At 43.3% G+C, this 14,615-nt stretch overlaps 2 protein-coding genes across 3 annotated transcripts in view; both read right to left on the bottom strand.

Moving 5' to 3' along the window:
- The window catches only part of LOC111965788 (protein transport protein Sec24B), a 30,289-nt gene extending 21,784 nt beyond the window's left edge, over positions 1-8,505 (bottom strand). Inside the window, exons 1-3 of one of the 2 annotated variants that reach the window (XM_023990083.2) lie at positions 8,039-8,505; positions 6,647-7,318; positions 6,349-6,513 (exon numbers count right to left, since the gene is read on the bottom strand). In XM_023990083.2, coding sequence (XP_023845851.1) covers positions 6,349-6,513; positions 6,647-7,318; positions 8,039-8,132 — 931 coding nt within the window. In that variant the 5' untranslated portion in view covers positions 8,133-8,505. The remainder of the gene's footprint in view (positions 1-6,348; positions 6,514-6,646; positions 7,319-8,038) is intronic. The other variant, XM_023990084.2, reaches the window with a different exon arrangement.
- A 2,751-nt stretch (positions 8,506-11,256) lies between these two features.
- LOC111965787 (thiosulfate sulfurtransferase/rhodanese-like domain-containing protein 2) lies at positions 11,257-14,586 on the bottom strand. Its single transcript, XM_023990082.2, has 9 exons — positions 14,117-14,586; positions 13,725-14,017; positions 13,511-13,619; positions 13,295-13,417; positions 12,581-12,686; positions 12,344-12,459; positions 12,070-12,228; positions 11,817-11,955; positions 11,257-11,641 (listed from the first exon to the last, which is right to left on the bottom strand). The coding sequence occupies exons 1-9, from the start codon at positions 14,252-14,254 to the stop codon at positions 11,415-11,417; spliced, it is 1,410 nt and encodes a 469-aa protein (XP_023845850.1). The 5' UTR covers positions 14,255-14,586; the 3' UTR covers positions 11,257-11,414.
- Between the last annotated feature and the right edge of the window lie 29 nt (positions 14,587-14,615).

The raw sequence follows: 14,615 nt of genomic DNA, 5'->3' as shown, positions 1-14,615 counted from the left end.
TAATTTGTGAAATTTCGTTCCATCTTAATGCGTTTGAGCCAATCAGTTGTGTTGTGACAAGGTAGGGGTGGTATACAGATGATAGCCCTATTTGGTAAAAGACAAAGTCCCTATTATGGCAAGAACAGCTCAAATATGCAAAGAGAAACGACAGTCCATCATTAATTTAAGACATGAAGGTCCGTCAATAATGCTTCTTCAAGTGCAGTTGCAAAAACCATCAAGCGCTATGATGAAACTAGCTCTCATGAGGACCGCCACAGGAAAGGAAGTCCCAGAGTTACCTCTGCTGTAGAGGATAAGTTAATTACTAGTTACCAGCCTCAGAAATTGCAGAACAGATAAATGCTTCAGAGTTCAAGTAACAGACACATCTCAACATCAACTGTTCAGCGGAGACTGCATGAATCAGGCCTTCATGGTCGAATTGCTGTAAAGAAACCACTACTAAAGGACACCGATAAGAAGAGACTTGCTTGGGCCAAGAAACACGAGCAATGGACATTAGACCGGTGGAAATCTGTCCTTTGGTCTGATGAGTCCAAATTTGAGATTTTTGGTTCCAACTGCTGTGTCTTTGTGAGACGCAGAGTTGGTGAACGGATGATCTCCGCATGTGCGGTTCCCACCGTGAAGCATGGAGGAGGTGCGATGGTGCTTTGCTGGTGACACTGTGATTTATTTAGAATTCAAGGCACACTTAACCAGCATGGCTACCACAGCATTCTGCAGCAATACACCATCCAATCTGGTTTGCAATTATCATTTGTTTTTCAAAAGGACAATGACCCAAAACAACTCCAGGCTGTGTAAGGGCTGAAGTAGAGTGATGGTACTGCATCAGATGACCTGGCCTCCACAGTCACCCGACCTCAACTCGCTTTGAGGACAATACAGTGCCACTGACACGGCCCGCTATCAAAACCTGCGGGCTCTCCTTCACCGCAGCCAACGTGAGTAAAACATTTAAACATGTTAACCCTCGCAAGACTGCCGGCCCAGACAGCATCTCTTGCCGCGTCCTCAGAGCATGTGCAGACCAGATGGCTGGTGTGTTTACGGACATATTCAATCAATCCCTTTCCCAGTCTGCTGTTCCCACATGCCTCAAGAGGGCCACCATTGTTCCTGTTCCTAAGAAAGCTAAGGTAACTGAGCTAAACGACTATCGCCCCGTAGCACTCACTTCCGTCATCACGAAGTGCTTTGAGAGACTAGTCAAGGACCATATCACCTCCACCCTACCTGACACCCTAGACCCACTCCAATTTGCTTACCGCCCCAATAGGTCCACAGACGACGCAAACGCAATCACACTGCCCTAACCCATCTGGACAAGAGGAATACCTATGTAAGAATGCTGTTCATCGATTACAGCTCAGAATTTAACACCACAGTACCCTCCAAACTTGTCATCAAGCTCGAGACCCTGGGTCTCAACCCCGCCCTGTGCAACTGGGTCCTGGACTTTGACGGGCCGCCCCCCAGGTGGTGAGGGTAGGAAACAACATCTCCACCCCGCTGATCCTCAACATTGGGGCCCCACAAGGGTGCGTTCTCAGCCCTCTCCTGTACTCCCTGTTCACCCATGACTGCGTGGCCATGCACGCCTCCAACTCAATCATCAAGTTTGCAGACGACACTACAGTGGTAGGCTTGATTACCAACAACGATGAGACGGCCTACAGGGAGGAGGGGAGGGCCCTCGGAGTGTGGTGTCAGGAAAATAACCTCACACTCAACCTCAACAAAACAAAGGAGATGATCGTGGACTTCAGGAAACAGCAGAGGGAGCACCCCCCTATCCACATCGACGGAACAGTAGTGGAGAAGGTGGAGAGTTTTAAGTTCCTCGGCGTACATATCACGGACAAACTGAAATGGTCCACCCACACAGAGTGGTGAAGAAGGCGCAACAGCACCTCTTCAACCTCAGGAGGCTGAAGAAATTTGGCTTGTCATCAAAAACACTAAAACTTATACAGATGCACAATCGAGAGCTGTATCACCGCCTGGTACGGCAACTTCTCCGCCCACAACCGTAAGGCTCTCCAGAAGGTAGTGAGGTCTGCACAACGCATCACCGGGGGCAAATTACCTGCCCTCCAGGACACCTACACCACCCGATGTCACAGGAAGGCCAAAAATATCATCAGGGACAACAACCACCCGAGCCACTGCCTGTTCACCCCGCTATCATCCGGAAGGCGAGGTCAGTACAGGTGCATCAAAGCTGGGACCGAGAGACTGAAAAACAGCTTCTATCTCAAGGCCATCAGACTGTTAAACAGCCATCACTAACATTGAGTGGCTGCTGCCAACATACTGACTCAAATCTCTAGCCACTTTAATAATTACAATTTGGATGTAATAAATACATCAATAGTCACTTTAAACAATGCCACTTTATTTAATGTTTACATACCCTACATTACTCATCTCATATGTATATACTGTACTCTATACCATCTACTGCATCTTGCCTATGCCGTTCGGCCATCGCTCATCCATATATTGATATGTACATATTCTTATTCATTCCTTTACACTTGTGTGTATTAGGTAGTTGTTGTGGAATTGTTAGATTACTCGTTAGATATTGCTGCACGGTCGGAACTAGAAGCACAAGCACTTCGCTACACTTGCATTAACATCTGCTAACCATGTGTATGTGACCAATAAAATTGTATTTGATTTGACCCAACTGAGACGGTTTGGGATGAGTTGGACCTAGGACTGTTGCGGTCACTATATTACCACCACACCAGCGGTCACGAGTCATGAAGCAGTCAAATTCCACATGACTGTTTAGTCACTAATTAGGCTTTTCCAAGCTCTGATGCTGGTCATTAGTAGCCTACCAAACGTGCTAACTGCCTGGTACTCAGCACTCTATTGTCACTCTGACGTCAATGCAAATATATTCTAAAATCTAATCAAACACTTCACGAGAGCCCATGAGCTCATGTTGCGCAACATTTATATAGGCTATGCAATTGCGGGAGAAAACAGAGTGATAGCCGCTAATAAAAATAGGAGGATCCCATCAGCTTTCTATAGACTAGACCTACTATATTAAATTCTCAACTTTCCTAATATTAAGCACATTGCTTATATTTACAACAGCAGTATAGCCAACCCGGTTGGCATGAAAATAAACCACGGGGAAAAGCGTCTTCCATTCGCTATTTAAGTGCATAAATTAAATGTATTTTTCCCGCTGCCCAGGTGCATGATAATTGACACAGGTGCATGATAATGGTCCAATCTAAATCAAACTTCACACATTATTTAGTATATGTAAAGACAAGATTAAAATCAAGAATAGTCTGATGGGTGACAATAATAGCCTATCACTTATCAGTTGTGAATGATGCMCGTCATAAGAAAAAACACATTTGGATCACAACTAAAGTGGCCAAATATCTTCTTCAAGTTAAACACATTAATCCGCTTTACAAGGGATGTAGAGCCTAACTGGCATRTATAATCAGCGCGTTGACTTTCAAGTTTGGGGAAGATCATTTCCCCCATAAAAATGCACCTTTATAATAAATTGCATTTGCGGTCACTTTTGATAATGGTGTTTTCCACTATTGGAACATTTGCATTTATAGCCTACTACTATGTGCACATTGCTGCGCTTATAATGTGGAGAAATAGCCAAATARTTTATAAACATTTTAAGCTAAACRTTCTGATCTGTTGCGTCAGCCACAATGCATAAAAAAAGTTTGGGGATGCTAGTGGATGTATTAGTTTGGGATCTATCGCATCCCACAACTGTCCCAGACTATGGTTGGAATATTTATCTCGCACAGAATAGGTCGACTTTGTACTATGGGGGATAGTAGATTGACAAAGGCTAGTGCGTTTGCTGTTCGTTAGGCCTACTCATCTTGTTGGCTGACGAAAAGTAAATGTGGACAGTTCTTTCAATATCTTCAATATGCACCTCGGAATTGGATAAGGACGTGCGATGTGTCTGTCTTCACTTGTAGCCTGTGAGAAAAACCTGATCAAGTGACGGAGAGCCATGTGAGTGAGAGGCGCTTCGGATTGTGCAGCACACTCAGGGAGAAGGGCACAACGCAGCACTCTGGCCTGCAAAAGGCATGGATTGTTTTAGGGTGCATCACGGACACAAAGGGGATGCCGCCGTGAAATTCGAGGCATTATCAAGTGATTGTCAAATTGTGAATGAGAGACTATTGGAGTGTGTACAGCCTGTGCAAAACAACAACAAATTGGAGCTCATGTCTTTCAAGCAACTTTTTTCACCATACAGCCTTACAATGTATTAAAAATCAAAAACATACAGCCCAACGTTTGTAGAACAACTAAAGTTAATAACTCTAAATTAAACATATAGGAATAACTATTTCTTTGTTAACCTCAACACAGAATAGCCGCATGTGCACACTCCCTCAAATCGTTTGGAGAATATATTTATATTTTATTCAGCTTTGTTCAAATTTATTCTGCTATAAAATAATGTCACGGAATTATAAGCAAATCTTGTCTGCTAAATGAACTAGTGTAGCACACAGCCATTTAGCATATCCACATACGGACAACTGATGGTATGCTATTATGTTCTTCTGAAATAGACTATATTTTCTTCATATCATGCTTCTTTAGACCGTTCTAAAATAAATCATGAATTTATTGTGAAGGTGTAGGCTATATTACATGGATTTATTAGACTTTTTAAAATGGCTTGTAGGCTATGCGTGGAAGCCAGGAAATGCTAAATGTGTTTATGTTAATTAACGGTCTACTACCATGAGACCGACAGTTATTTGCTTAACAATCACCGGCTGACGAAATTTCGTGACCACCACAGCTCAAGTTGGACCGCAAAGTGAAGGAAAAGCAGCCAACGAGTGCTCAGCATTTGGGAACTCCTTCAAAAAGCATTCATCATGAAGCTGGTTGAGAGAATGCCAAGCGTGTGCACAGCTGTCATCAAGGCAAAGGGTGGCTACTTTGAAGAATCTCAAATATATTTTGATTTGTTTAACACTTTTTTTTTTTTTACTACATGATTCATAGTTTGTCTTCACTACTATTCTACAATTTAGAAAATTGTGAAAATAAAAACTCTTGAATGACTATGTGTGTCCAAACTTTTGACTGATACTGTACGTCTATGATAGGTTCAGATTTGGTCCAGTATGGTCCGTCTGTGGACGTTAACATCAAAGCAAGGGTGGACTGACCAAATTTCAACTACTTTTCAACGTCCATGGACGTCCAGTGTCGGTCGGTCGATGCTCAGTGGGTGAGGATGCTGGTTAAAGTAAATGGAAAAAGAGTGTTCTCATGGCTAGGTGTCAGTAAGAGCTGAGAGAGGTGACATTAACTGGAGAGCAAGAGATAGAGAGAGGGGTTGTCCAGACTCAGACTATTTTAACACTCTTGCTTTGACTACCAGACAACAAAAAGACAAAGAAAACAGTTATGAGCTGAACATAACAGTATGGCAGTGGAAGGGAGGCCAGTAGCAGGTGACCCAACTGTGGTTTGTGACTATTATGATTTCCCATTGTAGCCAATTCAATTGCAGTAATTCCGTTACTGATTTCTATGGTATCATCGTTACCAATTTCGTAACAGAACTACGAGTTTTATTCACTTAATAATGCATAAACAATGGCTAAAATCACTATAACTAATTGGTAGGTCTATCATTACTTGTTACTTCTGTGAACTTTTATTATCCTCCCTCCTCATGGGGGACAAAATTGAAAATATCTTAACATTTGTGGATTTTTGGTAATGGAATTACATGGCACAAGGTAATATTTCTTAAACTTACAGATGGTAAACAATTTCTCCAAACGAAATATAATTGCTGATATTAGTTAGCAGGGGTGTTTACATCAACATGTGTTTTGATGCATTTCTGATACCCTTTACATATTTKTATCCAGAAATCAAAGCCTTTGCTTATGCCCAATTAAGATTGAAAATGGTTGAAAAATGAATCTATGCCTTCACTTCTGCAAAACATACTCTTAACTTTCATTTGACACCCAATTTGTTATGCACCTATTAACTTAACATGTTGGTGCTCATCGGTTATTTTCGATGGAAATGCACCTCTTTAGACTAGGCCTAGAAAAAGAGTATGAAGATGAAAAACAGATCCCTTCATCAATCATTTAAAGCAAGGTGAGGATGGAGAACCACACAAATGTAACGATGCAGGATTCTATAAAACTTGCATTAAAATGGCCGACATGRGCCTGCCATTGATGACGTCAATGCTGATGACCTATACAGATACTATAGAGATCCAGGCTAATTCAAAAGGTTAAAAGCCTCTCTTCTCTCTCCATTTACCTTGCTGATGCCCTGGGGAGGAATGAACTGAAGTGGAGGGGATTCCTAAAGGTGGTATGTCCCTGTCAGCACCCCCAGTGTTGTGTGTGACTCCTCCTCCGTAGTGGTCATGTGTCATGGGTGCCTGGTGACTTTGGTCATAGTGCTGGAGGACTGGGGCTTGGACTGGGGAGAAGAAACCAATTAAGGCAGAGACAAATATATCAAATACACAAATTTACAAGAAAAGTGTATTGACAAGTGTCTCAAAACGTATTCTGTACGGACATTCTCAACAGTGCCGAGAAGTTGACTGTACCTGCATTACCCTGGCCGTTGACTGTGGCTGGTTGGCCGAGTGGAGCCATGCTATACCCAGGGGGAACCGCTGCAATAGATGCTGGGTGACTGGTGTCATTTCCTGGGGCATACTGGTGGAGGGGAGCGCCCATCAGATTGGGAACAGCTGCTGGGCCGGTGGGAGCCTGGGAGGAACGCAATGTACCGTACTGGCTGCTTCCCGGAACAGAGGGGTACGAGACAATGGGATACAGGGGAGCACCTGGGCTCTTGGGGGGTGCCAAAACCAAGTTTGGCTGCTGGGGGTGGTGTTGCGTTTGGGAGGTAGGGTACTGCTGCTGTCCATAGTAGGCCCCAGGCTGTGCGTAGGGGGCTGGTTGTTGGAATGAAGGTGCATGTTGTGTGTTTGGAGGGGCAGCGGAGGTGGGAAGAGTGGTGGGGGTGTCATAGGGCAGAGAGGGAGGGTGGGAGCCTTGGGTTGCTCCATATGCAGAGGGGGCTACAGTAGGTGCAGCATTGGGCTGCAGCGGCTGCTGGTGGCAGTAAGCACTGTGATCATTGTTCGTGATGGGAGCTTTTTGGGGGGCAGGGGCACAGTGTCCTGGAATGGTTGGGTAGCCCTGCTGTTGAGGCCCGGCTCCATAGTACCCAGTCAAAGGATATGTGGATGGGTAAGTCTGCCCTCCTGGACCTGAAGAGAATAAGAGTTGATGTTAGAACAAAGGGGTTTGGGGTAAATTAAATATTGATGCAGATTATTGACAAGGAGGATAGATGATTATCATAAATAGTGTGATCAACTATTATCAAAAGTATTACCTACATATATATTACTAGCTAACGTTACATAATAAATATTCTATAGAAATGATCAAACCTGTCAAAGTCATCTAAACAGCAACCCAAGAGTAAAATACTTTCGATCTGACTGGCCAGCTGCCGGTGTAATGATGAAGCCCTAACGTTACTAGCTAGTGACAGATATAAAATGCCCAAGTAAGCTATCTAGCTACAGTAGCTAACTAGCCAAAGATTCCTCCCACCATCGACCCCGTGATGGATCCTGGCTGCATTAGTGAAATAAACAAAGAATACTAAATCAATTTGTGAACATAACAAATATTACAACAAATAAACTTGGTTGTTTAAGATAGCTGGCTAGTGTGGCAAACTTGAATGGATACTAGCTAACGTTAGCTAGGTAGAAATTCTCGATTTCTCGTTTAAAAACTGAATTGTCGGTTTTAGTAATAATGTCATAATTTACGCAACTAACGTTAGCTAGCTAAGCTAATTACCAAACGCAACAAATATCCAATCAACAGCCTTTCACACAACCACATTAGTTAGCTAGTTATTTCAACCACTGGCTAGTTTAACTAGCGGCCGTAATCTCCACGGCCTGTTTTACCATTCTGATAGGGGGGTGCTGCTCCACCATTCGGCGTTGAATTCAAGCTGTGATCGAGAGAGGTTTTCAGGCTCGTAAAACCCGGCGCAGACATCTCTTGGTCCCACTGTCCTTTATCAACAGAAAGGCACAGCGTGACAAAGACACATGAAAGGCTGTCACCAAGGGCAGTACTATTCCCATTAGCTAGGTGTTCGTCTGGTGTTTTTTGTGAACCCCCTGCCGTAGCTATCTCCTACTCGGCTTGCTGTCTAGCTATGATGAGGTTCATCCCAATTGAGGCGATTTGAGGGCGTTCGTAAATTGTCTCCAGTGTGTTAGAGTGCGTAAATTCAGTGCGCTGTTAAAATGTCTGTTCGTATTTTCAGAGCGCACACTGGACGCTCTGCGGAGAATTAGGATTGCTCTGAGAGTTCTGACCTCACAACGGCAATCAAGCATCCACGCTAACTGGCTAAAGTTGTCTAGCTTGCTAGCTACTTACAGACACAAATGAGAGAACACCTCACTGACCATTTTAATCGCCCAAGCAGAGTTGGTTAAACTGTTTTCAAATCAAAGTTTTATTTGTCACATACACGTGTTTAGATGGTGTTATTGCGGGTGTAGCGAAATGCTTGTTTTTATAGCTCTAACCGTGCAGTAATATCTAACACGTATTATCTAACAATTTCACATCAATACACACAAATATAAAGTAATGGAATTAAGAACATATAAATATTTAGATGGGCAATGTCAGAGCGGCATAGACTAAGATACAGTAGAATAGGATAGAATACAGTATATACATATGAGATAAGTAATGCAAAATATGTAAACATAATTAAAGTGACTAGTGTAATAAATATCATTTATTATAACACAAGCATATTTGCTATTACATTGTTATAACTAACTTCTTTCCAAACAGGGTTTCTCACAAACTCATTAGCAGAYACTGAGACCCACACACACCCAGAGACAGATGGCTGACACAGGCCTTTTCATAAARACTGATAAGAAAAGGGTGCYTGGTACTGYATWTCACGAGRWACTGAGACACACACATACCCAAGGACAGAGGGCTGACGYAAACCTTTCATAAACACWGATAAGACAGGAACATCTACGCACACACAAAATCTCCTCTTCAGTCTGAACATTTTACAGAGACACACAGAAATGTCAAAATAGGAACATCTACGCACACACAAAATCTCCTCTTCAGTCTGAACATTTTACAGAGACACACAGAAATGTCAAAATAGGAACATCTACGCACACACCTAATCTCCTGTTTTAGCTGAACATTTCTGAAGACAAAGAAATCTACTCAGAGCCAATGAGACAGTGATACTAGCCTGAAGGGGACCTCGCCCAACTCATCAGGACCAACCAGAGGACAAGAACTTCCAGACTCAACCTACTTTCTATCTTTGTATAAAATGTCTATGCACTCTGTTATCTGGGCTTCTTTCGGAGAGTTCCATTTGAGCTTGATGAAAGGGTCCGTGCACGCTATTTCAGATATCTTTACCTCTGAATAAATTGCTTTTAATTAAACCTTATCCACCCTGTCCAGAGTCTCTACTTCGTCTCAGTTCTCCAGTAAACTTGTGTTATCAACACTAGTGTTCCATTATTAAAGTGGCCAGTGATTTCCATTCTATGTATATAGGACAGCAGCCTCTAATGTGCTAGTGATGGCTATTTAAAAGTCAGATGGTCTTGAGATAGATTTTTTTCAGTGTCTCTGTCCCAGCTTTGCTGCTGACCTCACCTTCGAGATGATAGCGGGGTGAACAGGCAGTGGCTCGGGTGGTTGTTGTCCTTGATTATATTTTTTGGCCTTCCTGTGACATCGAGTGCTGTAGGTGTCCTGGAGGACAGGTAGTTTGCCCCCGGTGATCCGTTGGGAAGACCGCACCACCCTCTGGAGAGCCCTGCGATTGTGGGCGGTACAGTTGCCGTACCGTGATACAGCCTGACAGGATGCTCTCATTTGTGCATCTGTAAAAGTTTGTGAGGGTTTTAGGTGCCAAGCCACATTTCTTCAGCCTCCCGGGGTTGAAGAGGCGGTGTTGCGCCTTCTTCACCACACGATCTTTGTGGGTGGACCATTTGAGCTTGTCAGTGATGTGTATGCAGAGGAACTTGAAGCTTTCTACCTTCTTCACTGCGGTCCTGTCGATGTGGATAGGGGGGTGTTCCCTCTGCTGTTTCCTGAAGTCCACGATCATCTCCTTTGTTTTGTTGACATTGAGTGAGAGGTTATTTTCCTGGCACCACACTCCCAGGTTATATAGAGCGTTAGTGACTAACTGTGCTGCTGGCAACAATTTTTTGCCAACATTTACTGACACCGGTCATATTCAACAGGTGTTGCACGTTCATAAATTAATCAGTTATTCTGTGCTCTTGAATACTGAAATCAGAGTAGATAGCCAGAGGGAATTTACAAACGCACCCTGTGTGAAGCTGCTGTTTCTATGTGACTAGCTACAGCTGGCATAACGGCGCCCCCTTGTTAGTAGGCAGATGTGCAAGAGATATAGGGTGCTTTCGTAAATTCACTCTGGCTATCTACTCCTATTTCAGAGCGCTCTCGTCTGAATGTACCAGAGCACAGAATAACATGAATGTACGAACGCGCAACACCCGTTGAATATGACGTGTGTCAATAAATGTTGGGAAAAAAACGTTATTAAATTGTTGCCAGCAGCACAGTTAGTCACCAACACTCTAGATAACATGAAAACAGTCTAACCAGCTCTGCTAGTGCGAGTGAAATGGTCAGAGTGAGGTGTTCTCTCATTTGTCTGGAAGTAGCTAGCAAGCTAGCCAACATTGGCCTGTTAGCTTGGGTGCTTGACTATCGGATTAACCCTACGCCCTGGCCTGAGCATCCAGTGTACACTCAGAGAGCGAAACGCTCTGAATTTACAAACACCCAGAGCACACTCTGGCACTCCAGGTTGAATTTACAAACACACCCATAGATGAGATGGATCAGTGTTGAATAATCAGAGTATACTTCTAGATAAATCAGCACCTATTTTTTATGTTCTAAATATTGAATATGTAATCTCTAAATATAGGTTTTTATTTAACAATATACAAGGTCATGATATCGGGGACATACATGATGCCTCTGATCATGTCACATGTAATATATAGTGTCTAATGTTAGTGCATTTTTTATTTCAGCCATTCAAGACCCATTCAAGGCAAGCTCATAAAATAACTGCAATGTTGATGATTCCTTTAATTAAAATAGACACTAGCTGTTTGTCACCACAACCACATTTGGGTCTGTTGAACCAGGATTGTCAAAACCATGAGGGTAAAGTTCCAGGTAAGGTCTCCGCTTAGCGCTGTTGAACGTTTTAAAACATCACAATGCATCCTGGGGGATCCTGGGCCGCCCATCTGTGCACTCGCACTCCTCTCTTTGTGTAGGTGTGGCAGAGGGCTCTTCTCCCTGGCCCTTGGTCTGGCAGGTGGGGCAGCAGGCAGCGTGGCCCCCCTGTCTGCAGGCAGAGCAGGAAAGGACCAGCTGGCAGCAGAAGTGGGTGGAGCACAGCTGGTACTGGTCCCACGGAGAGCCACAGTATCTGCACTCTGCAGACAAAGAGGAGGAAGGGGAGAGGACTATGGATGAATAGGTCTCTCGTTCTAACAGGAAGGAACTTTTTCTTTGGGTTGGCACATAAGCTCATAAACTAGACTACTTCTTACATAAAAAAGCACTGTGATAATCGGAAAGTCCTAAGGGCAATTCACAGTTTATACAGACCAGAGATGATGTCACTGTTGGAGGAGATGGCATAGCGCTCGTCAAACACAAACAGTTTGCCACGATAGAAGCCCTCAGGGAATTGTTCCATGTACTTATGAACGCCACCTTTCAGCTGATAAACATCCTTACATACATCCTGGAAGTAGGAGAGAAACATACTTTTAAACATTTGTTTAGGTTGAGCTTTTGGGTTGGATGAAGCATGTTTGTCATGTTTCAATGAGACACTGTCACTGAAAGGTAAGCTTACTTTTGAGCGGAGATAGGCTGAGCCGCGTTCACAGCGAATGCCGCCGGTACAGTACATCAGGACCTTCTTGTCTCGAAAGAGGTCAAGGTTCTGGTCAACGTAATCGGGGAAGTAACTGAATTTTCGGATGTTGGGGGCCAAACATTGGCTGAACTGYCCCTGAAAGCAAAAAAAATATTTGGTACATTAAACTACCATTATTATTACTCTATATGATAAATACAAATGTACCTACAGAGCACAGTGGACATATGCAGTCAAATCCAATACTTACAATTTTACTCTCATAGAAGTTCCGGCAGTCCAGCAGTATTGTATCATTGCAAGAGTCACCTTTAGACAAAAGAGCCTCCACTTCTTTGTGGAATTCTTCAGGTTCCAGGTGAGCACCTAAGTGGGAAAAACAGAGGCTTAACTCAGGGCCATATTCAACCCTTACCAGTTACTGGTTCCATTAGGTCAAATAACATATCCAACGCAGACATACGCGAGACACATGTTATAGGCCTACCTGCTAGTCTGTAGGAGAGGGCATCTGGGTCCACTCCCATTGGCACTATTTCCTTGTAGACGCCAACTCGAAGGTTAGAGAAACACTCTGCACCCCCATCACTGGTCTAAGGAGACATTGAAAACAATAGTGAATGGATCACAGAGAAACATTTGTAAACCTTAGCCCAAGCCTTTTTCTGTTGTCAATGACTCCAGCCAAGTCATAGACTGTTCTCTCTGCTACCGCACGGCAAGCAGTACCGGAGCGCCAAGTCCGGGACCAAAAGGCTATTGAACAGCTTCTACCCCCAAGGCATAAGACTGCGAAACAGTTAATCAAATGGCTACCCGGACTATTAGCATTGACCCCCTTATTTATTTTGTTGCACTGGCTCTATGCACACTCACTGGACTCTTCCCACACTGACACTCCAACACACACACACACACACACACACACACACACACACACACACACTACCCTGTTTATTATCCATCCTGATTGCATAGTCACTTTTACCCCTACCTACTTATTACCTTGTACCGCTGCACATTAACTTGGCACCGGTACTCCTTCTATATAGCCTCGTTATTGTTATTGTATTACTATTTCCTTTTTTGTAAAATGTTCTTACTTTTGGGAAAGGGCTCGCAAGTAAGCATTGCATGGTAAGGTCTACACATGTTTTATTCAGCGCATGTGACAAATAATTTGATTTGATGTTGTTTTTACCTTAAAGTCTTCTTTTTCCATTATCTTGAAGATGGGATGGGAGCACATTGCCTTGATGTACAAGTCCGTCGCCACTTTTGTGCCTCCAACTGTTCCATTTATCCCCTCTGTTGCCACCCTCACCTACAGAAATGGTATGATTAATGAATGGTGTACTGAATTATAAAAAGGAAAATCATCATATTTTTATATGCCAGGATTTTGTCATACTGTTACCTTGCCAGTTAACTGGAGTTTTTCACAAAGGGCCTTCTGCCAAGCACAGATGAGCGGTGGATCTGCCAGCGGACAGTAGCAGTAGAGCAGAAGAACCTCACCTGGGCCACTTTACAGGTTACAAGAAACAGAGCATGAAAATGTATTAATTTCAGAGCACTATAAGATCCACTGTAATGATTCAACACTGAAAGAGCCCACGAGGAAGCCCTACTTGTGTAGTTGGTCACCGGTGATGTGACTGGTGTCAGGTATCCAGGAGAAGATGTCAACTGGCTCTTTCTCTGTTGATTGTTGTTGTGAAGCGGCTTCTTTCTCATTCTGGCTCAGTAAAATCTCAAATGTGGACTTGGTAAGCTTTTGAATGTCAGTGTCATGAGTCCTTGCCACATGTTTGTGGATAGAAGGAGGTTCCTTAAAGGTCTGGCCACAGCAATTCCAAACTGTTGTTGGAGACTCTGCCTCATGACACGAAGCTATTTTGGATGCCACGAATGTACCAAATGTCTGCAAGATAAGATGTTTTCATTATGGCATACTAAGAAAATAAACGGAGTGGATATAGCTAGCTAATAAGATAGCTAACGTTACGTTTGTTACACTCACCCTCCTCTTACAGAATGAGTAGTACCTTCGTAAAGTTGCAGAAAGTTGGGGTTTCTCTTGTTTAAAACCATGGGATGCAATGGTGTCAACATCTATGTTAATTAACTCATCGCAAGCCATAACATCATCGGTTGTCATGTCAATGGTTTGCTAAAACAAGAAACTAACCAGCTAGACTTTTTCTAGACTCAAGTCAAGACTGCATTTTTTCCCGGTTTGCTAGGAAACGTTAGCCAGCCTACTTAGCTACACCAGTGGATAGCTAGCTACCCCATTATACTTTAACTATGTCAGTAATTAAATCATTTAACGAACCAAAACAAATTGCCATAGAAACCCAGTTTACCAACAAAAATGTAGCTGAAAAGTAACAGTTGCTAGCTAGGCCACACCGGTGATGAGATACAAGGAACAAAACACAAGAATGTCGGAAGACAAATGAAGTACACAACCAAGTACGTCCGGTCAACCTCCGCTCCGGATGTGCTTCACTTGAATC

This window comes from Salvelinus sp. IW2-2015, linkage group LG6.2 (assembly GCF_002910315.2).
Source record: "Salvelinus sp. IW2-2015 linkage group LG6.2, ASM291031v2, whole genome shotgun sequence".
NCBI lineage: Eukaryota > Metazoa > Chordata > Actinopteri > Salmoniformes > Salmonidae > Salvelinus > Salvelinus sp. IW2-2015.
Note: the sequence above shows the minus strand (reverse complement) of the source record. Positions and strands in the feature narration are given on the sequence as shown.